Source organism: Bos indicus, chromosome 11 (assembly GCF_029378745.1).
Source record: "Bos indicus isolate NIAB-ARS_2022 breed Sahiwal x Tharparkar chromosome 11, NIAB-ARS_B.indTharparkar_mat_pri_1.0, whole genome shotgun sequence".
NCBI classification, from domain to species: domain Eukaryota; kingdom Metazoa; phylum Chordata; class Mammalia; order Artiodactyla; family Bovidae; genus Bos; species Bos indicus.
This window is the reverse complement of record NC_091770.1, coordinates 66,405,762-66,430,020: the sequence shown is the minus strand read 5'-3', so window position 1 is coordinate 66,430,020 and position 24,259 is coordinate 66,405,762. Positions and strand designations below refer to the sequence as shown.

Sequence of the window (24,259 nt, the reverse complement as noted above, 5' to 3'; positions counted from 1 at the left end):
AGTACTGTTCCCTGCAAGAATTTGTTGGACGATTTGCTTTATTTTATACTTTCCATTCCTTTACTCCTCCTCTCAGCTGTCTCCACCTATATCACACCCTCTCATTGTCCTGTTTCTGCGATTGTTGCCATTGTGTTAGATATAGGAGCAACATATTTTAAATTGCTTTGTTAGTATGAGTTGTTAGCGACAAGCCTCTTTGAACTTAAGTGTTCTAAGATGTGATGAAAATGGTTTCCTGACTTCTTTCTCTTGTATAATGCAGAAAGGGTGTGGCTTTATGATATATTGGTAAGAATACTATAGAAATTATATTAGATTGGGTTCAAATTTGATCTCCACTACCACCAGCTATGTGACCTTGTGCAAACTGGTTAACCTTGACACTTCATCTACCCAGAAGTTTGTTTGGAAGATAAATGAGATAAGGTACGTGAAGTTGCTAATGGAGTACACAGCACATAGTATTTCTTCTTATTTTTTTGTATTCCACAAAGTTAACTATTCTTTTTCCATCCCTGTTTATATTCACAAAACTAACTTAAAGATTATGTTCTAGATCCATCAGTTTTTGCCTTAACAAAAGTCCATTAGAACTTAACAAAAGTAACAACATTTATTGTACTGCAGTCTTTTCTTTTCCCCATGAAAAGGCATTTTATTTTAAATATAGCAGTGTGTACATGTCAATCCCTATTGCGTGTTTAGTTTGAAATAAAGTAATTACTGAAATTTAGATGGGTACATTTAAAGTATCTGAAGGATTTTAGAACTTTTATATATATTGTCTTAATTTGAAGAAAAATCTTAATTTTATTGTTAGAATAAAAGCAGATGAAAATGCCACCCATTAAGATAATTTTAGTGAGAGTTTTTTAGGGGTAGTGTTAGTAATTACTCTTTGTGTAGCAGTCTGCATAACTTAAAACTTATTGATCAAATTAAAGTTATATCTTATTTTTAATAGTACAAGTTTTGAAGTCTGAACTTACCCCTGCCATGGAAATAATTGTTATTTGTCCCCTTTGTGACTCTTAACTCCCTCTTACTTGAAATTTTTCCTTGTACAATTTTTAGAACCGTATTAGAATATGATCCATAATAGAGTGAAAATACTATATATGTTCTGTTATGGTCTAAGAAAACATCATGGAATAATATAGATTATGATAAAGCCATGATGGAATATTAAATTATTTGAATAGGACCATATTCTACCGACTCTTTCCCTGTTTTTAATAATTTCTGTTCTTAGTGAATTTCTCATCTAATTATTTAAGTGTTAATATTTTGCTATTTTTTATTTTGTTTTCCTTTTTTAATGAACTCCCCTTTGAGTGGTGAAGGTTACTATCTGTATGCTGATAATGTCCAAGATCATATCTCTAGTTATGATCTTTCCTCTGAGTGCAGGTTCTGTACTTGGTGGATATGTCTACCTTCATGTCCATAGCCCCCCTGCAGTTTCACATTGTGTGTTTAGGGGACTTGAGAACCTGCAGTGTTTATGCTTTGATCATGCCTCGCATATTGTATTGCACACGGATGGGCATTTTTCCCTCTCCTCGCTCATGGGTCTGTTAAAGGGTATAAATAGGAGGCTCTTTATGTGCGGAAAAATACTTCAGAATGTTAATAAAGCAATATAAACAGTTACAAATTCATATAGCAAAGTTATACTTAGATTCAGACAGCTCAGTGAAAAAGTAATCGAGTGTGTTATGAATTAGTCATAGTGTAAAATGAGATGAATAAGCTAGGCTGCTTTAAAATTAAGAACTTTTCTTCATGAAGTGTTACCATTAACCATTCTCCACTAAAAGGATCTTGGGCTCCTTGGAGAGCTGATTTCAGGACTGGGGCAGGCAAAGTGCAGTGTATGCTTGCAGCGTCTTGTGCCCGAAGGTAAGGAAGGCTCATAAAATGATGGGAATGTATTAAAAGAACACAGGATCTAGCCTACAGGGGAAGGTTCCCACAGGTCACATGTGGGACAATTTAAACATCGCGTTAGATATGATGACAGAAGATTATAACCCATTGAAATAAACCCATTAAGTCCATGCTGAAATATGTAAGTACATGTGGACATTGAGGAAAAAGAAATCTTTCCTACAGGAGGAAGCCAAATAAGAAATGTTGAAGGATTGATGAAATTAGAAAAATACCATATGGCAATTGTGTCAGTTACCTATTACTTCAGAACAAATTACCCAACAGTATAGTAGCCTAAAATAACATATTATTTTACAGTTTCTCTGGATTTAGCTGTGTTTTCTACTTGATGGAAACTGCAAAGACTGACATGAAGGTGTTAGTCTGTGGGTTGTGGTCTCATCTGAATGCTTGATTGGGGAAGAATCTGACTTCCACAGTGTTGTTGGCAACATTTAGTTCTTTGTGGGCTGTTGACTAGAGGTCACCTTGCTATGTGAGCTTCATTAAAGCGTGCAAAATGAGGTTATAGAAGGAGACTTGTTGGCAAGGTGGAAGTCACAGTCTTTTGTAACCTAATCACAAAAGTGGTATCACCTTAATATTGTCATACTTGGTTGGTTAAAGGCAAGTCACGCAAGGCAAGGGGATTATATAAGTCACACAAGGCAAGGGAATATCAGGAGGTGGAAATCATCTTGGAGGCTGGCTAACTCAGCAGCCATCATGATATAATTGACTCAGACTAGAATCATCAGTTGATGTTAAAATGAGTGGATGAAAAATTGAGGAGTAACTTGGATATTTACATAGACCAAAAAATATCTTCCCACAAGATGCTTATTAAGCGCAAAGGGAAAAATGTAACTTTATGAAGGAGAAATCTGTCAAAGTGATCAATCAAAGTGAAAGTCGCTCAGTCATGTCCGACTCTTTGCTACCCCATGGACTATACAGTCCATGGAATTCTCCAGGCCAGAATACTGGAGTGGGTGGCCTATCCCTTCTCTGGAGGATCTTCCTGACCCAGGAATCAAACTGGGGTTTCTCGCATTGCAGGCATTACTTCATCAACTGAGCTATCAGGAAAGCCTCTAAGTGATCAGAGTTATCAGTAATGAGAAAAACCAACATTATCTTTTCCCCGCTATCTGGCACGAACATGTTACCACCTCTTTGGTATTTTACTCAAATCAAATCATGAGGAAGCATTAGGTAAACTCTTTGAAGGAGAGTCTACAGAATAACTGGCGAGTATTCTTTATAAATACCAAAGTTACGAAATACATAAACAGACTGAAGAATTGTTCCAGTTAAAGTACTCTTAATTAAGAGCGACATGGCTATTAACCACAATACATGATCCAAGATTTTTTTTTTTTCCCCATAAAGAATGCTATTGGGACACATTTATGTATTGTAGAATAATATAGACTATTATTGTGGAACCATAATAGAATATTAGAAAAAGTAGAACAGATGCATCGTCTACTGGCTTTGTTGCTATGTTAGATTTTCTTTTTCACTGGTGAATCTCTCTTCAAATGCTGCTTTTCTCAATTGGCAAAATTTAAATAAGAAGATCTTTGGATCATCAGTTTTTTAGAGTGGTTCATGATAACTGGGAAATCTCCAAGACCCTTTCAGGGGGTCCACGAGCAAAAGCTGTTTTCATTATAACACAGAAATAATATTTGTTTTATTCACTCTGTTTACATTTGCACTGATGGTGCAAAAGCAGTGACTGGTAAAACTGCTGATACCTTAGCATGAATGAAAACAATGACACTGTACTGTATCAGTAAGTCATTATATTCACTGCCATGCAGTTGCAGTTTAAAAAAACACCAGTTTCTCTCAATATCATTGGTAAAGCAGTAAAAAGTATTAATTTTATTAAATCTAACCAAGAAGAAGCAAATGGCAGTTTTAGAACTGAAATACAATTGATACAGTAATGTAGTGGGTAAAATCAACAGAAGAGAACAGAGGAGTCAATAAACTGGCAGAGGAAAAGAAATTACCTAGTCTGAACAACAGAAAGAAAACATAATGATGAAAATAATCCACAGAGTTTCAGGAAACTGTGGGACTATAAAAAAGATTTAACACTTGTGTCATTGAGGCTCCCTCCTCAAGAACCGAAGAAAGAGAAAAATCTATTTCCTTACTAAAGGAAGGAAATAAAAACAGAAATCAGGGTAATTGGAAACAGAGGGACAGTAAAGGAAATCAGTGAAAGAAAGAGCTGGTTCTTCAAAAAGATTACTAAACAAACTTCTAGCCACACTGAGAGAAATTAAGAAGCAAAGTGTCAGTATCAGGAATAAAACATAATAGTATTACCATAGACCCCGAATATGTGAACAAGATAATAAATATTATGAAAAGCTCTGCACACCTAAATTTGACAACTTTGACATATGGACCAGTTTCTTGAAAAATGCAAACCACCACATTTCACCCAGTATGAAATAGATAGTTTAAATAGTCCTATTGTCTTGATACCAAAAAAAGAAGGTACAAAGAAGAAAACTATAGGTCAGTATTCCCATATCAGTGTAGGTACAAAAATCCTTAGCAAAATGTAAGCAAATAGAATTAAACATTAGATAAAAAAATTTTTTTTAATGTCATAACTGTGTATGGCTCATTGCATGGATGCAGCAGGCCTGCTTCACTATTTGAAAATCAACTAACATTAAATAGTGTCAGTCACTCAGTCGTGTCTGACTCTTTGTGACCCCGTGGACTGTAGCCAACCAGGCTCCTCTGTCCATGGATTCTCCAGTCAAGAATACTGGAGTGGGTTGTCATTTCCTTCTCCAGAGGATCTTCCTGACCCAGGGATCAAACCAGGGTCTCCTGCATTGCAGGCAGATTCTTTACCATCTATAGGGAAATCCCCCAGTTAGGTAGTATAGTAATATCAAATCGTGTTTAATAATGTAAATGTCTGTTATATTTATCCCATTCTAAATAACCATCCAGAGATTTATTCATTTGAGGTTGCTGTTCTTCAGTTGCTCGGTTGTGTCTGACTCTTTGCGACCCTGTGGAGTGCAGCATGCCAGGCTTCCCTGTCCTTCACCATCTCCTGGGGTTTGTGCAAACTCATGTCCATGAGTCTGTGATGCCGTCCAATCATCTCATCCTGTCATCCCCTTCTCCTGCCTTCAGTCTTTCTCAGCATCCGGGTCTTTTCTAATGAATCGACTCTTTGCATCAGGTGGCCAAAGTATTGGAGCTTCAGCTTCAGCATCAGTCCTTCCAATGAATATTCAGGGTTGGTTTCCTTTAGGAGTGACTGGTTTGATCTCCTTGCAGTCCAAGGGACTCTCAAGAGTCTTCTCCAGTACCACAGTTCGAAGGCATCAGTTCGTCAGGACTCAGCCTTTTTCATTGTCTAGCTCTCACATCTGTTCATGACTACTGGAAAAACCTTAGCTTTAACTATACAGACATTTGTAGGCAAAGTAATGTCTCTGCTTTTTAATATACTGTCTAGGTGTGTCATTGCTTTTCTTCCAGTGAGCAAACGTTTTTAATATCCTGGCTGCAGTCACCATCCACAGAGATTTTGAAGCCCAAGAAAATAGTCTGTCACTATTTCCATTGTTTTCCCATCTATTTGCCATGAATTGGGACTGGGACTGGATGCCATGATCTTCATTTTTTTCAGCCAGCTTTTTCATTCTCTTCTTCACTCCCTTTGAAAAGAAAAAAAATTTTTTAATATTAATATAATCTACCATATTAACATTCTGAAGAACAAAAATCACATGATCATATCAGTTGATGAAGAAAATGCATTTGATAAAATTCGAGACCCATTCATAATTTTTTTAAAAGTATTTATTAATTTATTTGGCTGCCTCAGGTCTTAAACTTGAGACTCTTGGGATGTTTGTTGCGTCATGCAGAATCTTTTGTTGCTGGCCATGGACTCTCCAGTTGTGTTACGTGGGCTCTCTAGTTGTGTCACACGGGCTCAGTAGTTGCGTTGTGTGGGCTCAGTTGCCCTGTGGCATGTGGGATCTTAGTTCCCCGACCAGGGATCAAATCCATGTCACCTGCATTTGCAAGGTGGTTTGTTAACCCACTAGGGAAGTCCCACTCATTCATAATTTGAAGGAAAAAAAAAAAAAGCAAAACTTCAGAAAAATATACTTTGGAGAAACAACTCAGTTGGATAAGGAACATTTATGAAGACCTACTTTATCCTTTTCAAAAAAAGGGAACATTTCATGCAAAGATGGGCTTGATAAAGGACAGAGATGGTATGGACCTAACAGAAGCAGAAGACATTAAGAGGAGGTGGCAAGAATACACAGAAGAACTGTACAAAAAAGATCTTCACAACCCAGATAATCACGATGGTGTGATCACTCACCTAGAGCCAGACATCCTGGAATGTGAAGTCAGGTGGGCCTTAGAAAGCATCACTATGAACAAAGCTAATGGAGGTGATGGAATTCCAGTTCAGGTATTTCAAATCCTGAAAGCTGATGCTGTGAAAGTGCTGCACTCAATATGTCAGCAAATTTGGAAAACTCAGCAGTGGCCACAGGACTGGAAAAGGTCAGTTTTCATTCCAATCTCAAAGAAAGGCAATGCCAAAGAATGCTCAAACTACTGCACAATTGCACTCATCTCACATGCTAGTAAAGTAATGCTCAAAATTCTCCAAGCAGAGGAACCAGAGATCAAATTGCCAACATCCGCTGGATCATGGAAAAAGCAAAGAGAGTTCCAGAAAAACATCTATTTCTGCTTTATTGATTATGCCAAAGCCTTTGACTGTGTGGATCACAATAAACTGTGGAAAATTCTGAAAGAGATGGGAATACCAGACCACCTGACCTGCCTCTTGAGAAACCTATATGCAGGTCAGGAAGCAACAGTTAGAACTGGACATGGAACAACAGACTGGTTCCAGATAGGAAAAGGAGTACGTCAAGGCTGTATATTGTCACCCTGCTTATTTAACTTCTATACAGAGTACATCATGAGAAACACTGGGCTGGAAGAAGCACAGGCTGGAGTCAAGATTGCTGGGAGAAATATCAGTAACCTCAGATGTGCAGATGACACCACCTTTATGGCAGAAAGTGAAGAACTAAAGAGCCTCTTGATGAAAGTGAAAGAGGAGAGTGAAAAAGTTGGCTTAAAGCTCAACATTCAGAAAACGAAGATCATGACATCTGGTCCCATCATTTCATGGGAAATACATGGGGAAACAGTGGAAAGTGTCAGACTTTATTTTTTTGGGCTCCAAAATCACTGCAGATGGTGATTACAGCCGTGAAATTAAAAGATGCTTACTCCTTGGAAGGAAAGTTATAACCAACCTAGATAGCATATTCAAAAGCAGAGACATTACTTTGCCAACAAATGTTGTCTGGTCAAGGCTATGGTTTTTCCAGTAGTCATGTATGGATGTGAGAGATGGACTGTGAGGAAAGCTGAGTGCCGAAGAATTTATGCTTTTGAACTGTGGTGTTGGAGAAGACTCTTGCGAGTCCCTTGGACTGCAAGGAGATCCAACCAGTCCATCCTAAAGGAGACCAGTCCTGGGTGTTCATTGGAAGGACTGATGCTGAGGCTGGAACTCCAATACTTTGGCCACCTGATGTGAAGAATTGACTCATTGGAAAAGACCCTGATGCTGGGAGAGATTGGGAGCAGAAGGAGAAGGGGATGACAGAGGATGAGATGGCTGAATGGCATCACCAACTCGATGGATGTGAGTTTGGGTGAACTCCGGGAGTTGGTGATGGACAGGGAGGCCTGGTGTGCTGAGATTCAAGGGGTCGCAAAGAGTCGGACACGACTGAGTGACTGAACTGAACTGAATTTTGTCCTTAATTCAATATTGGGAGAATCAAATTCTTAAAAGTTTAGTTACTAAAAAAAGTTTAGAGTTCTACTTTCCTTGATGCATACATTTCATACTGGCTATCTTTTAAGCATTTATATGTTCTTCAGATAAACAAGCATGTACTCTTAATACTGAAATAATATTTATAGTTCACAAGGAGAACCTGTAACCAAATAAGACAATGTTGTCATGACCTAAAGTCTACTAGATAAAGATGAATGTCTAAATATTCTGACAGCATGCCCTTTGAAAATATTCTAAACTTTATAGTATGTATCTATAAAATTTATTTTTGTTCTCTCACATCTTGACACTTTAAGATCAAAGTAACTCTAAACAAAATGAGATAAAAGAGATCCAAAAATATTTGCATTTCTTTGCCAGAAAATTTCTTTAGAAAATATTCTAGTGTTCTTACTGATTTTTATGTATACCAAAATTGTAATCATAATAATTTTTTTTTTAATGCTGAGTAGCATAGATTTAAGGGGAAAGTTAGAATCAGTCCAAGTGTCTATATCTGTTGAAAAACAAATTTGTTAACTTCTCACAAATCAGTTTTTTTCTAGGATAAAGTCAGACCATTTTAATAACTTCTAAAATATGCTCCTCATTCTCAGAAGTATGACAGGTATTAAACCTTTTTTATAATCCCTCAGTTTATAATTCCCCAAGGCTCTGTGGACTATTTTTTTCAGTTTGTTTTCTTCCTGTTGTTCAGACTGGATAATTTCTTTTCCTCTGTCTACCAGTTTACTGATTCTTGTCTCTGTCTGCTCTATTCTGTTGAGTTTACTCACTGTATTACTGTATCAGTTATTGTTTTTCAGTTCTAAAGTTGCTATTTGGTGGTTCTTTGTATCTTTTATTTCTTTATTGCGGTTTTCTCTTTTATGTTTCATGTATCAATTGCTTTCCTTGAAGCGACAGGCTCACTGTTCAACACACTGATGCTTAAAAGTCCACCTAAACCAAATTCCTTAAGCTATGTAGATTTTTATATGTACCTATAAAACTCTTCCTTCAATAAAGTTAGGATAATGTTAAACCTGGCAAGGGATATAAAAACAGTAATTGTTGTCTTCATGGACTTTAAAATCTGAAAGTGAATCTGAAAGTGAAGTGAAAGTGAAAGTTGCTCAGTCGTTCCCGACTCTTTGCGACCCCGTGGACTGCAGCATGCTGGGCTTCCCTGTTCTTCACCAACTCCTGGAGCTTGCTCAAACTCATGCCCATTGACTTGGTGATGCCATCCAACCATCTTGTCCTCTGCTGCCCTTTTCTCCTTTTGCCGTCAATCTTTCCCAGCATCAGGGTTTTTTCCAAAGTCAGTTCTTCGCATCAGGTGGCCAAAGTATTGAAGTTTCAGCTTTAGTATCGGTCCTTCCAATGAATATTCAGGACTGATTTCCTTGAGGATTGACTTGTTTGATCTTTTGGCAGTCCATGGGACTCTCACGAGTCTTCTCCAGCACCACAGTTCAAATATTGTTAAGGAGTTTTGTATCCATGGACATGAAATACTGGAGAATAGTTTTTTGTTTTTTTTTTTTGTAATGTAGTTGTCTCCTTTTCCTGTCAAGGCAGTGCTGGCCCCATAAAATGAGTTAGGAACTATTTCTTCTGCTTTCTAAATGAATTTGTATGTTTTTGGACTTTGAACGTATGATAGAATTGACCGGTGAAGGCATCAGGTCTTTAGTTTTTTTGTTAAAGGTATTTTTTTTTCCCCTCAAATTCAATTTAATAGCATAGATTAGATCTGTTGAACTTACCTCTTTTTTTCTCTTGAGTCAGTTTTGGTAGATTCAGTTTTTCAAGAAACTTGTCCATTTCAGCTGAGTTAAACATTTTATTTTCATATCTTTTTAATATACACTTATTTTTCTTTTAATGTCTATAGGATCTGTAGTGATTTGCTTGGGGTGTTATTTATTGACCTTTTCCAAAAAATAAAGTTTTGATTTTACTGATTTTTGTTTCTGTTTGTCTACTTCCTAGTTCATTAATTTCTGTTTTTAGTTTTCTCTTTCTCCCCTTGCCTTGGGTTTAATTTATTCTTTTTCTGGCTTTTAAAGGTGGGAACAAATTTTGCATTTTAGACTTCTCTTCTAGTAGTACTTTCCTCAAAAGACTACTTAACCTGTAGCCTTTAAATTCTGATCAGTTCAGCTTTCACTCTGTTCAAAATATTTTTATTTCTCTCATCATTTCTTCTGTGACTTTTGGGTTATTTAGAATTTTGTTGTTTATTTTCAGATATTTGAATGTTTCCAGATACCTTTGTTTAATTCCATTGTAATGAGAAAATATATTCTGTATGATTTCAGTCCTCTATTAAGACCTTTTTTTTTTTTTTTTTTTTTTGAGGCTCAGAATAATGTCTATCTTCATGAATGTTCATGTGCACTAGAATAGAGTATTTTGTTGTTTTAGGACATCTTGGTTGATACTGTGTTATTCTGATCTTCCATAATTGTGTTTACTTTATCCTTTGGTCTGCTTGTGTTCTGTCAGTTACAGTGAGAGAAATGTTAAAATCTGCAAATATGATTGTCTGTTTCCTTTCGGTTCTCTGTGTTTCACACATTTAATTTTGAAGCTGTTATTAAGCATACAGTTGGCTCTTAAACATGTGTTTGAACTGTGTGAGTCTACTAATACAGGGATTTTTTTTTTTTTTTTTCCAACAAATATTGTAGTACTCCATGATCAAAGTGAATCCATGGATTAGGGTATCTATGCAGGTCCTGGAACCAATCCCCTGTGATTACTGTGGGATCAGTATATAGGAAAGGGTTCTGGGACCCAGTTACAATGAGTTTTTCCCTACACAACTACAAAATTCTTGGATACCAGGTGTCCTACAATTCAACTCAATTCATCTAGAGATAGCATGAGATTCCACAGGTTAAGGGCTCAGACCTACAAGATTGCGTCCACTCCTCCCCCACCCTCCCGTTAGATGGGAATTCCAAGTCCAGGTTGTTCCTTGAGGTTCTGACCAACCAGTTATAGATTGGAGGTTCCAACAACCCCTGCCTTGAGTTTGGTTAGTTTACTAGTGCATCTCAGAACTCAAAACATTTTACTTACTAGACCACTGGCTAATTATAGAAGGGTGTAACTCAGGAACAGCCAGATGGAAGAGGTACATGGGAAGGCGTGTGGAGCTTCCATGCTGTTCCAGGTGCTTCCAAACCCAGAAGGGGTCTCCGGCCCCTATTTTTCTTATTTTTTCTGGAAGCTTCATTATATAGAAGCCTTATATAGAAGCATTATTTGGCATGATTGTTAAACCACTCACCAGTGGTGGTTGAGTTCAGTCTCCAGCCCAGATTAAATCATCAGCCGTTGGTGAGTGGGTTTTTTTTTTAATCGGTAATTCTGGCTGTGCTGGGTCTTCACTGCTTTGTGCGAGTTTTCTCTAGTTAGGGCGAGCAGGGGCTACTCTTTGCTGTGGTGTGCCAGCTTCCCATCAGGGTGGTTTCTCTTATTTCAGAGCATGGGCTTTAGGATGTGCGGGCTTCAGTAGTTGTGGTGCATGGGCTCAGTTGCCCTGCGGCATATGGAATCTTCCCAGACCAGGGATCGAACCCATGTCCCCTGTGTTGGCAGGCAGATTCTTACCCACTGCACCACCAGGGAAGTCCCTGGTGAGTGGTTTAACCCCCAGCCCATTTCTGTTCCCCAGAGGCTGGAGGGTGGGGCTGAAAGGTCCAGTCTCTAATCACATGATTGGTTCCCCTGGCCAACAGCCCCTGTCCTTGGTCCTTTCCCATAGTCATGTCATTAATAGAGCAAAAGAAATCTCGATAGCTCTCCTCACTTAAAACATTCTAAGGAGTTCTTATGCTAGAAATGAATGAGGACCAAGGATATTTCTCATTACATATCACAGTATATTTAAGATTGTTACATCTTTCTAAATGAATTGACTTTTTTAAGGTTATGAAATAATTCTCTTTATCACTGGTTATATTTCTTGTTCTGAGCTCTACATTGTCCATTATTGCTAGCCACTGTATCTTTCTTTTGCTTATTGCTTTTATGGTATATCTCTTTCTTTCAACCTATCTGAAAAGTAGGCTTCTTGTATATAGTTGTATATTCTTTTAATTGGAGTTATTAGGCCATTTATATCAAACATAATATAATTCTCAGAATGCTTGAATTTAAATCTAAATTGCTAGTTACTGTTTTTTTCTCATTTGACTTTTGATCCTTGCTTCCTGTTTATCTACCTTTTTTTGGATTGTTTTTATGATTCCATTTTATTTTTTTTATTATAAAGTATTGCTCTAGGGTTTACAATATGCATCTTCATCATGCTCTACCTTCAAATAATGTAATGTTTCCCTTGTAGTATAAGATCTTGACAAATATATTAATTTTTTACATTTTTCTTGGTTACACGTCTTATTTCTACACGTTATATACTCTATAGTACATTGTTATGTTTGTGTTAAATAGTGAAAATTACATTTGAAAGACATTTAAAAATGAGGAAAATGTATATTTTTCTTAATTTTTGGGTATCTTGGAAAGACATTTTACCTTAGTATTAAATATTTAGGGAGGGTGGGATGATTTGGGAGAATGGCATTGAAACATGTATAATATCATATATGAAACAAGTCGCCAGTCCAGGTTCGATGCACGATACCGGATGCTTGGAGCTGGTGCACTGGGACGACCTAGAGGGATGGTATGAGGAGGGAGGAGGGAGGAGGGTTCAGGATGGGGAACACATGTATACCTGTGGCGGATTCATTTTGATATATGGCAAAACCAATACAATATTGTAAAGTTAAAAAATAAAATCTTAAAAAAATATTTGGAAGATACCTTTCTGGGTATGAAATTAGACAGGTTAAGGTTGAAGTAAGTTTAGGAGAGAGGTGAAGCATTCATTGTTGATGGAAAAGCCCTGAGAAACCCAGCCAGATTGATCCTTGGGTCTTGTGATTGCTTAGAAGGAAGTGATACAGGCAGAGAGGATGGATGGTACCATTTATAAAGAAGTGATAACACTGTGAAGGTCAGTGGGCTGGAGAAACAAGGACCTGGTTTCTAAGTCCTCCCTGAGACTACTACATAACCCTTTTGCCTTCACTTATGAACCAATTACATTTTAACATTTAAACAACATTTTAAAAAGTTACATCATTTTAAAAACACCTCACAGTGACAGTGTAAGGATCACTATACTTTTTTGGCATCCCACTCCAGTACTCTTGCCTGGAAAATCCCATGGATGGAGGGCCTGGTGGGCTGTAGTCCATGGGGTCGCTAAGAGTCGGACACGATTGAGCGACTTCACTTTGACTTTTCACTTTCATGCATTGGAGAAGGAAATGGCAACCCACTCCAGTGTTCTTGCCTGGAGAATCCCAGGGACGGTGGAGCCTCGTGGGCTGCCGTCTATGGGGTCGCACAGAGTCAGACATGACTGAAGCGACTTAGCAGCAGCAGCATACTTTTTTGAGAGCCTTATAAGAAACATACTTAATTGTAAGGTAGAGTGGAATTTTTAAATATGTGAGACAGTAAGAGATAAGAATCATGGTAAGAATCTTAAGGTTAATTGAATAAAATGCAAAATAAATAGAACTCTTCTTTCTGCTCATTAATAATGTCATTTTTTTAATCAATGTTTGCTACTTCTGTCTCTGTTTTAATATATATTTGATGTTTAAATTGACCTAAAATTAGACTAACCAGTTAAATAAGCTTCTATAATTTTCAAGGAAAAGATTGTTGGCAAGATAAGAATTACAGATGCTAATTTACTGATAAACTTTGCTTAGACCTTATGTTTACTCAGAATACTTTCAGACCTTACGTTTACTCAGAATACTTTGAAGAGTTTAAAAGCTAGTTTGCAAGATTAAAATGATATTTCTCATTTCAGACTGTATTCAGTAACTTCTTGGAATACTTTGGTATATTCAAATATTTAAGTGTTAATCCTGTTGTACACTGCCTGCTAGACAGGGTCACAATTAGATAGCTGGAATATAGGATGCAAGGTATACTTAGTTTTATTGCTGAACTTTAAAAATTCAATTTGTGTTACTTTTAAGTTCTGTTGACTTTTTCAAAAATTTTCTTAATCATTTTTACTTCATGTGAGCCTGTTACACTTGGAATTTTTACCGTTTTAGATTCAGAGCTACTCTGAATGTGGCGCTAGTGATAAAGAACCCTGCCAGTGCAGGGGGCATAAGAGATGTGGGTTCGATACCTGGGTCAGGAAGATCCCCTGGAGTAGCAAATGGCAACCCACTCCAGTGTTCTTGCCTGGGGAATCCCATGGACAAGAGGACCCAGGAGGGCTACAGTCCACAGGGTCACAAAGAGTTGGACATGACTGAAGCAACTTAGCATTCGTGCACACACGTACCTGGTTCTATTATTAATCAAATGGCCTGATTTTCACCAACTTACTTGACCTCTGTGTACCAAGTCATCAAGAATTGTTAAATGTAGGCCTTGGATCAGGTCTGTAGTTTTTCTTCAGCACTTTTTTCCTTAAATAAAATTTTAAGTTAGGAATCCAGGTAAATTGTATTAACTTAGAGTTTATCCATGAGATAAGACTTCTCCTGAAAAAAAAAAAACTGGAGCTCAAGTGACTGGCTGTCTTACACTGGACCTACCTTCCTATTATTTTTCCTATTTTAGTTGCATAGCATATAGAAAATTCAGTTTCAATGCAGGTATAAAAGGTAACAGATTTTTCTTAGCAACTTTGAAGTCTCAGTAAACTCTTCAGTTAAAGAGAGATGGCAGAAGAAGCTTTATTCTGAACTCTACTCAAAAATGAGTTCATCCAGCAAGACAAGTTAGAGCATTGACAGTCTGTAAAAATTTGATATACAGTATGTTTAGGGTGTTAAAAATATGTAAAATAAATTTTAATCAAATGTTTTTATGTCTTAAGTGACAGAGCTACAGCTCAGGCCTGTTTGATGCAAGAGCCCTTTCATCATATTGTATAATTTTTTAAAATAAAAAAAATATTTATAGTCTAGCCACATTTGTTTATGGCTATTGCTCAATGTTTCATGACTCAAAATACTCAAGTTCAATCTTCTAAATACATTTGTGCCAATTTTGTGACTAACTATTATTATTTCTTTTCTCCAGGGAAATGAGGCAAGTTATCCTTTGGAAATGTGCTCACACTGTAAGTGAAATATTCTTATCAAGAATTTCTTTTATTTTCACATCTTTGTATATGTACGTATATAAATCGTAAACCTCTGTGTATTTGTATGGCAAAGTTGGTTCTTAGCCATTTTAAATGGTTAATGAATTTGACTTAGAGTCTTTCTGGGTTACCAGAATAGTGAAAGATATTTTTTTTATAGATCTCTTTACTATTAGTGTCTGCACTGTGTTGTAATTACAAATTGACCCTCAAATTTCAGTGGCTTAACCCAATAGAAGTTTTCAGATTAAAAAAGCTTCAAGTAAACAATTTAGCCTGTGGCTATGTAAAATCAATGCTTATTGGAGGCACAACTCTGGTAGACTAAGCAGCTATTGCATAAGACCTTTCTGGGGAGAATGAGGAGAAGTGTGAGTGGGCTGGTTATTTCTGACTATACTGGAGAATATAAAGAACATGGTGGTCTTACAAATTCTTGATTCAAGGATCAGAGGACCAGGGAGCTTAAATAAAAATCACAAGGTCTCTTGCCTGGAAGTACGATGATTAGGGAAGAAGGGAGATCATGGGAATTGGAATGGGGGACCCTTGGTAAATTTAGATACAATCCTGAGGTTCCAGAATTCCCAAACTCTTCTGAACCTTCCTTGCCTTTTCTGCCATCCCTGTGTGATGAAGTTGGTCATGCCTTGTTTGGAGACAACTTACTTTGCAATGAGGTTTGTCTTATTAAAACTATTTTTCCATTGTTCATCATTTCTTCAGTCTCCTTTCTTTTCTCAGAACAGTTGTCAGTCCATGGGGTTGCAAAGACTTGGACACGACTGAGCGACTGACACTTCTTTTCACTTTTCCTTATCATCAGCACCTTTGCTTTCTTTTGCTTTCTGGTTAAATGCTCTTACATCACCTCTTTTCTTGACTGACTTCATTGTCTTTCAGATCTCAGCATAAATGTCCCCTCTTTGGAGATATTTTCTCTTTTTCTACTCTCTTCAGTCTCTCTAACAAGGATAGTACCCTGTTTATTTTCTTTATAGCAGTTACCATAAGCTTAAATTACTTGTTTATTAATACATTGTACTCCATTTTATTTTCTATTTTGTAACTTCTACAATTAAAAAAAATTTTTTGTGGTGACACTCTGACCAATTACCCATAATTTGGCCATCTCTACTGCTATTTACATTTTATTTCACTGTTTGCTCCCCAGCTTTCCCTTATGAAGTTCTTACATAACTTTGATCATACATAGCTGTATATTTCTCTCTTAAACATGAAGGTAAAATGTTGTATCCAGTGTATTGTTAGAATAGACCAAAACCACAACTAATCATGACTGTCTAGACCGGAGGTTGGTAAACTACACTTACCAACAGTTCTGTTGATAAAGTTTTATTGGAACACTGCCATGCCCATTCGTTCACGTATTGTCTATGGCTATTTTTGTCTGACCTGTGAAATGTGGTCAAGGTAGAGTAACTTAACAGACTAGTGCTCCAAGTGTTACCTCGATCTATAATTCTTGTCCATGCCATAGTTAATATGTCAGTTATATAGTTTCTTTAGAAATCTGCTCAAAATTGTACCTTGCTACTTCCTGTTCAGCTTGAGCCTATGGTGTAGTCATTCCTCCTGTTGCTAGTGGGCTAAGAATGGGTTATAGAAGCCTGTAATTAATTAGGATTCAGGCTGCAAATAGAGTTGGGGGTGGCTGTGGGGAGTACGACTCTGAAAGGTATGAGGGAGGTTAGTTTTTGTTTCTTGATCAGGGAGCAGAGGTTGTCCTAAGGGGACAGGACATCCCGGGTTCTAACCTTCTGCTCTCTCTGTAAATCTGGGACTGAGGGTCATTTACCTGATTGCGGAGAAAAACGTACCAGGGCAAAACGCAAGATGGTGTTCCCTTCAGTGTATCCAAGATGTTGAAAGCCAAGTTTTTTTTAAAATAGTATTTGAAATAGATTTCATACACTGTTAAAGTTGTTTCTTTCAGTTTTATCCTCAGAACCAAGTCTTCTTTCTTCTGACTTCATCTGTGCTCTGAGGAGGCTTGAACCTTGTCACTAAAGATCTGTACTTGTCAGTGATTGTTCAACTAGATGAGTCTGTCTGAATTCTTCTGTCATCCAGTAAAAATGTAGTCTTCCTCGAACTTCCTAGTTGGTTCACTAGAATATAATATATTTTATACATGATTTGGATGAATTTGAATTTATCCACATTAAAACCACAACTTTTCCCCCACCCACACACTGTAGTAAGTCTTTTTTTGCTCATTTTCAAAACTTTATTAATGAGAGAGCTTAGTGTTATTTGTAAACAGCTCTTACCATGTATAGTGTTAACACCAATCCTTGAGACACTTGACTTTACACTCTTCCCTGTTCAGCTTGTGCCTTTTTTTTCCTTTTAAGACCTAGCTCAGGTCTGTGTTCTCTGGGAGACCTTCTGTAGTCCTCTCACGTCATCAGTAGTTACTGTCTCTTTTGCTCTTTTAGTATTTAAATTGTACTGCAAAAGGTAGTAAGATTCTAAATTATATACTGTAAAGTACTGTTTATAATCTTGTGTGTGACACAAGATAAGTACCCACAGAGTGCTTACAGTCTAGCAACTAGGAGAAAGAGAAATGCATTTTTTCCCCCAGTGGAAATAAACCATTATGAGCAATAAAAGCAAAGGCTCCAAGAGGGGAAATTACCATTGATTAAGAAAATTAAGAAAAGCTTCATGGAAAGGGTAATGTTTGAAATTGTTTTTTGAAATATGCATAAGATTTGAATGCTGATTAATTCTTATATCTGTCTGGTCATTTGCCTCTTTCAGTCTGTAAATTCCGTCCAGATCTTTGACATTTTATCTAACCCCATGCATTATTCTTTCTAGCACCCTACTTTTAATCAGTGACTTAATGCTAATGCGTTAAGAAATGCTTAAGAAAACTTGAGGCCATTTCGAAGTGTTAACCTCATTACCTCCTCACTCCATCACCCGCTGCCTGCCACACACAGAAACTTTCCCATTCTCTTAGTCAGACTTAGTAGCTCTTGGCTTTCAGTGTCAAAGTTTGGGTTATCTCCCGTATTCAGGGCCAGCCTCTGCACTTGTGCTTTTGGTCTCATTCCCCTCACCTCTCGGGCCTTATTTTTTTAGTTTTCTTTCCATTTTTACCTATGTCTGCAGCTTCATTTTTCATCAGTTTACATAGTTAGCTCCCCTTTGATCCTGTTCCTGCATGTATCTCCCAGTTTTTCTCCCTTCTCTGTCATATTTGAGCTTTGCAAGAGTATATACAGTGATATCCATTTCCTTATTTCTGTTAATTCCTTTGCCTGCTCAGATCTGGCTTTCATCTCCTACTTTTATTGAAACTGTTACTATTAAGGTCAGCTTCATTTTATTGACACAGTGCCCCATTGCTAAATCCGATGGAGTAAAAAAAACCTGTAAAATCATTTGTGGTATTTGGGGGAAATTTGAACACTGATTATTTACTGTCAGGGAAGTAATTAGTAATAATTACTGTTTTAGTTAGAAGAATATTTCAGAGATAGATGGTAAATACTGAACAGACATGGACATGGTACTACTGTGTCTGGGATTTGCTCTAAAATACTTGAAGTGGATTATAAGTAAGATTTTTAATGTGTTAATGATTGAAACTGGGTGATGGGTATGTGGGATTCATTATGAGTCTCTCAATCTTTATATTTGTCTAAAGTTCCCTTTATATGTATTTTTTTAATAAGTGAAAAAAAGTGGAAAATAACTGAGTAATATCAAGGAGAAATTATTATTTAAGTATAGATGAGTATGGCCTGCAACACAACTAGCTTTAATAATAATAAGAGGTGGTTAAGCTCATTTTCACCACTGAAAGAATTGAGGTGTTAACAATAGAAACGGAAGTGTGATGCCTGGCAAAGAGCAGATGCTGAATAAGTATCTGTTGACTGAATAAGCTAGTAGGAGCTCAGTGCTGGGTTGTATAGACAGCTAGTTGGATAATTTTAAAGACTGTATCTTTCGAAAAACCCAGTAGTTACCAGTCACTCCATTTGTTTTCATAAATAATGACGAATATTTACATGGCATTTAACACATACCAGGCACTGATCTAAGCACATCACATAGATTTATTTTGTAACCTTCACAATAGTCTCATGAAAGAAGTGTTGTTACTTTTCTCATTGTATAGATGAAAAAACAGAGACATCAGTAATTGACCTAAGATCACGCAGCAGCAGGTAAAGTAACAAAGCTGTGATTTATATCAAGCAGTCATGTTCCAGAGTTGTATCTTTAATCAATACTGTACAGCCTCTCTTATAGTAACTCTTATCAGATTAATGTTGTTTGTCTACATGAATGATTTTATGGAAAAATCGGACTTGTCTAAGATATATTTAGGTATTCTGATTTTGTGTGTCTCTTAATGTCTCTTAATTCAGTATTTGATTTTTGTTGAATTAAATTATTCTTGGCCATTGTGACTTTGTTCTTTCTGTTGGCTAACCTGTCTGGAGAAGGAAATGTATACTCTATTGGGGTGATTTGGTCAAAGACTGTGGTTGTAACTTGGCATGATAACTTGGAAAAATGGCTGAGTACAAGATACTAGATTAGATAGTTTAGCAGAGGGCTAGATTGGAGCACAGGTGGAAGTGAGTGGAAAGTCAGATTCAACTAATTTTTTTTACTGTTGATAAAACGAGTATAACTCTGAATAATTTTAATAAAATTGGTAAATGTAAGGCCTGTTTTGTAGATTGAATGCAGTTGAAAGACTAAAAAAGTCTTTTATCTGAAGAGATTTCTCAGTTTTCTTTTGTTAGACGGTGACCCAAGAGGAGCTTGGCAGGCTCTGAAGGAACATTTCCCTTTGCATAATGAACTATCTGTAGAAACCTTGAAGACACCTTTAGCCACTAGGACACTGCTCTCGTTTTAAGTCAACAGTCTCATATTTAAGTGGTTTTGTTTCTGGTTTGAATATTTCTGCTCACAGTCAGATTGTCTCAGGGAGGTTTACATGTTCATATTCTTTACTTAGACTTGGATGTTTTTTTGTTTTGAAAACAAAACTTTTTCACAGAAAAAGTTAATCTAAAGTTAATTTGATTTCCTCTTTCACTTCTGCATTCCTTTATGTTTCCTTTCTTATATGGACTAGTCTAACTCACTATAATTTTTCAGTGTTGTGTATTCTATATCTTCTTTTTTTTTCTTTTTATTTTTATTGTTTTTTTTGTTTTATTTATTTTTTTTTTTTTCTTATTTTATTTAGTGTTGTGTATTCTAAAGAGTAATATCTGGTTTACTCCCAAATCATTCATCAAGACTCCATCAACCATGATTATCAGTTGCTTAGCGATCCTGAATTCTACTATATTTCACTTAGTCCACTGAGAATTGCTTACATTCTCTTTCTTTCAGTAAAGTTTTATTGCTGAGTAATAAAGTATAGTGCACGAATTTTGAACACCTAGGCTTGAATTTGCTACCTTGTTTTGTAGTTACAGTACCTTAAAAAAAAAGAAAATCCCTGGATGATCTGCTATATTCTAAATATTTCGGATTTTTATGTGAATAGTCTTAAGAAGAATGAAGTGCTACCTCTGTCTTCTTTATCTGTACTGTCAGATTTTGGCATCGTGGTAGCACTTGCACATTTTTAGTTTTTGCAGGGAAAGTCGATGGCATGTAGTAATTTGAGAGTCTACCACAAATTTGAATCATTTTGTAGCTGGTATGTAGAAGACAGTTGCATCAGCTGGTGAGAAAACCTATCTAGGCATTTAGCAAAACTGTAAATTCTTGGATCTTTCTCAGAATATTAGAGCAAAAGATATGGAAAAATATGCAAGGAACTTGGGGAACAATACAGAATGTAATAGCATCTGCCTAAAAGACATCTCAAAAGATGTAGTAGATAAAACAGAAGCAAAAATAACCAGTGCATTAGTAGGAGAAAATTTTCTTCATCTGGAAAATCATATCTTCTGATTGGAAAAGCATTCTCATAGTTGGGAAGTTTAGATTAAAAGAGGTCTATATTTGGTGTTAACCTCTTTTGTAATTTTAGAAGTCCAAAAGCAAAAAAGAAACCCTAGAAGCTGCTCGACAGGGAAAAGTTTGGCCTCAAAAAAATGAGAGTCTGCTGGCATTGGAATTCTTAGCAGCAGCAATAGGTATTAGAAAACAATAGGGCAGTTAATTCAAAGTTCTGAGTTCCTAAATCCAGAATTTGATATCAATCAAATGATTACTCAGGTGAGAGATCAAATTAAAGACATTTCCAGAAATTTAAGGACTTGGCAAAATTTACCTTTCATGAGTTCTTAAATATGCACCCAGGAAAGTGAAATAGAAGTTAGAGAAAAAAGGAAGAAACAAGATCCAAGAAACTAAATCTCTAAGACACCAGTGAAAATCCCAGGATAACAGCTCTGCCAGGGGGCCTGGAAAGCAGGTGGTTCAAATTAGAGCAAGAAGCCAGAACTGTCTGTGGAAGACATCATCAAGAAAAAAGTAGAAGCCATTACATAAATTGTATGCTGGAATTTCTTAGTGTTAACATAAAAAGCAAGTCAATAAGAAAAAAAAAAAGCAGAGACTGTGGTTGCAGTATGCAGTATTACATTTTTGGTAATAAACCAGATTGAGCTCTGGAGCAGCCACAAATAAGTCTTTTGACTGGTCCTGAAAGTAAAAGAAGACTTTTGAATATGCTTGATTTTGTGAAAATACTGTATTTTGGCGGGAGTTGGTGGTGGGGAGTGATACAGTGCTAAAGAAAAGGACAGCTAGCATATTCAAGCACAACATATCATAGAAATAGATAAAAGGAAAGCTTGGAGAATGTGGTGTAATGAATTAGGGTTGGATTTGATTTACAAAACAATGGAAATCATTGAGAGCCACATCTTTTGAATAAGGTATGTTACTGACATACACAGTATACTTAGGTTAAAAGAAAAAAGAATATGACTTTTAAAAAATTAATTATTTTTAATTGGAGGATAATTACCTTATAGTGTTTGTGTTGGTTTCTGCCATACATCAACATGAAACAGCCATAGGTATATGTATGTCTTCTTCCCTCTTGAACCTCCCTCCTAAGAGTATGACTTATAAGCCAAGTTATTGATAACTTAGAAAACTTGAAGATGTGTTATCTGACCTTATAATATATGCTTTTTCATTAACTTATTGCATATTTTTATTTGAACCACAGTGTAAATAAACAAAAGGAGGAAAAACAATAGCAATACAAACACCTTCAGCAGGAAAACCAGTTGGAGAACATCTTAGAAATATGTTTTTTGGTTTTTATCTACTTGCAGTGTGGAAATACTGTCATTATTCCCTTTTCTCCACACTTGGCCCAAGAGTTTGACAGGTTGAGTTGAGGAACAGCAATATTTAGTATCTCTTAGCCCAATATTCCGTGTTAACTCTTCTGGTGGAACTAACAAGGAAAAGAAATTATAAAGTATTTCAAGAAATCCCTTTATCCAGCTTTTACCATCAAGCTTTTCAGATTAAGCAGTTTTGCTTAACTCTCTGGGTCTTTTTTTCTCATCTGGAGTTTTTCATTTCCAAGGTTTCTTCCAGCTTTTTGCATTACATGGCTTTTCTATGACAGATTTTCTTCTGAAACTCAGTAAGCTCTGAAAATTCTAAGAATGTTTTTTTGGATTAAGTGTGTAGCTTCTTTTGTGACATCTTTGGATAGTATTCATTTGCCTTGTGAATTTTGATGTGGTGGATCATTTTTGACTGTGTCGTTATGTAAAGTAGAAGTTAGTGTTACATAGTGTTCACATTTTGAAGGAGCGTTCTAGAAGAAAGAAAGGAAACAGTTTCCAGTATTAGTAATGAAAAGGCCGAAGTCACTTACAGTCCCTATACATGTTAAGAGAATAACAAGGCAACTTTATAAACAGTCTTATTCCAGTAAGTTCTACACCTTGGATGAAAAAGACAAATTCCTTGAAAAACAAATACAGGCAGACCTCTTTTTACTGTATTTCACTTTAGCATGCTTGCAATATTGTATACGTTTTCATTGTTATTGTTATATTTGTTACGGGGATTGTGATCAGTGATCTTTGATGTTTCTGTTATGACCTGCCAAAGGCTCAGATAATAGCACTTCTTAGCAATAAACTATTTGTAGGTTTTTTTTTTACATAATGCTATTGCATACTTAATAGAATACAGAATAGAGTAAACATATTGATAACTTTTATATATGCATTGCAAAACCAAAAAATCATGTGACTTGCTCTTTTTGCAATAGTCTAGAACCAAATCTGTGATATCTTGAAGATATACCTGTTCCTAAAACTGACCCAAAAGGGAATAGAAAATCTTAATAGCATTATATCTATTAATGAAATTGAATTTTTTCTCACAAGGAAATCTCCAGGGCCAAAATGGCTTTACTGGTAAATTCTAGCAAACATTTAATGGGCGGGGAAGGGGGGAGCGAAAGTCATAATCTAGAATCCTTCAGAAAATAGAAGCTAGCATTACACCAATAGCAATACCAAAGATGAAGCACAAGCTGGAATCAAGATGGCCAGGAGAAATATCAGTAACCTCAGATAGGCAGATGACACCACCCTTATGGCAGCAAGTGAAGAACTGAAGAGCCTCTTGATGAAAGTGAAAGTGGAGAGTGAAAAAGTTGGCTTAAAGTTCAACATTCAGAAAACTAAGATCATGGCATCCAGTCCCATCACTTCATGGCAGATAGATGGGAAAACAGTGGAAACAGTGACTGACTTTATTTTGGGGGGCTCCAGAATCACTTCAGATGGTGATTGTAGCCATGAAATTAAAAGATGCTTTACTCCTTGGAAGGAAAGTTATGACCAACCTAGATAGCATATTCAAAAGCAGAGACATTACTTTGCCAACAAAGGTCTGTCTGTTCAAGGATATGGTTTTTCCATTGGTCATGTATGGATGTGAGAGTTGGACTATAAAGAAAGCTGAGCGCCAAAGAATTGATGGCTTTGAACTGTGGTGTTGGAGAAGACTCTTGAGAGTCCCTTGGGCTGCAAGGGGATCCAACCAGTCCATCCTAAAGGAGATCAGTCCTGGGTGTTCATTGGAAGGACTGATGCTAAAGCTGAAACTCCAGTACGTTGGCCACCTGATGCGAAGAGCTGCCTCATTTGAAAAAAGACCCTGATGTTGGGAAAGATTGAAGGCAAGAGAAGAAGAGGATGACAGAAGTTGAGATGCTTAGA

General features: G+C 36.6%; 1 protein-coding gene across 1 annotated transcript in view; it reads left to right on the top strand.

Annotated features, from left to right (window-relative positions):
• The window catches only part of PPP3R1 (protein phosphatase 3 regulatory subunit B, alpha), a 63,888-nt gene that overhangs the window by 23,008 nt on the left and 16,621 nt on the right, over positions 1-24,259 (top strand). The window contains exon 2 of the mRNA XM_019970417.2: positions 14,969-15,008. Within this exon, the coding sequence (XP_019825976.1) occupies positions 14,969-15,008 (40 nt within the window). The remainder of the gene's footprint in view (positions 1-14,968; positions 15,009-24,259) is intronic.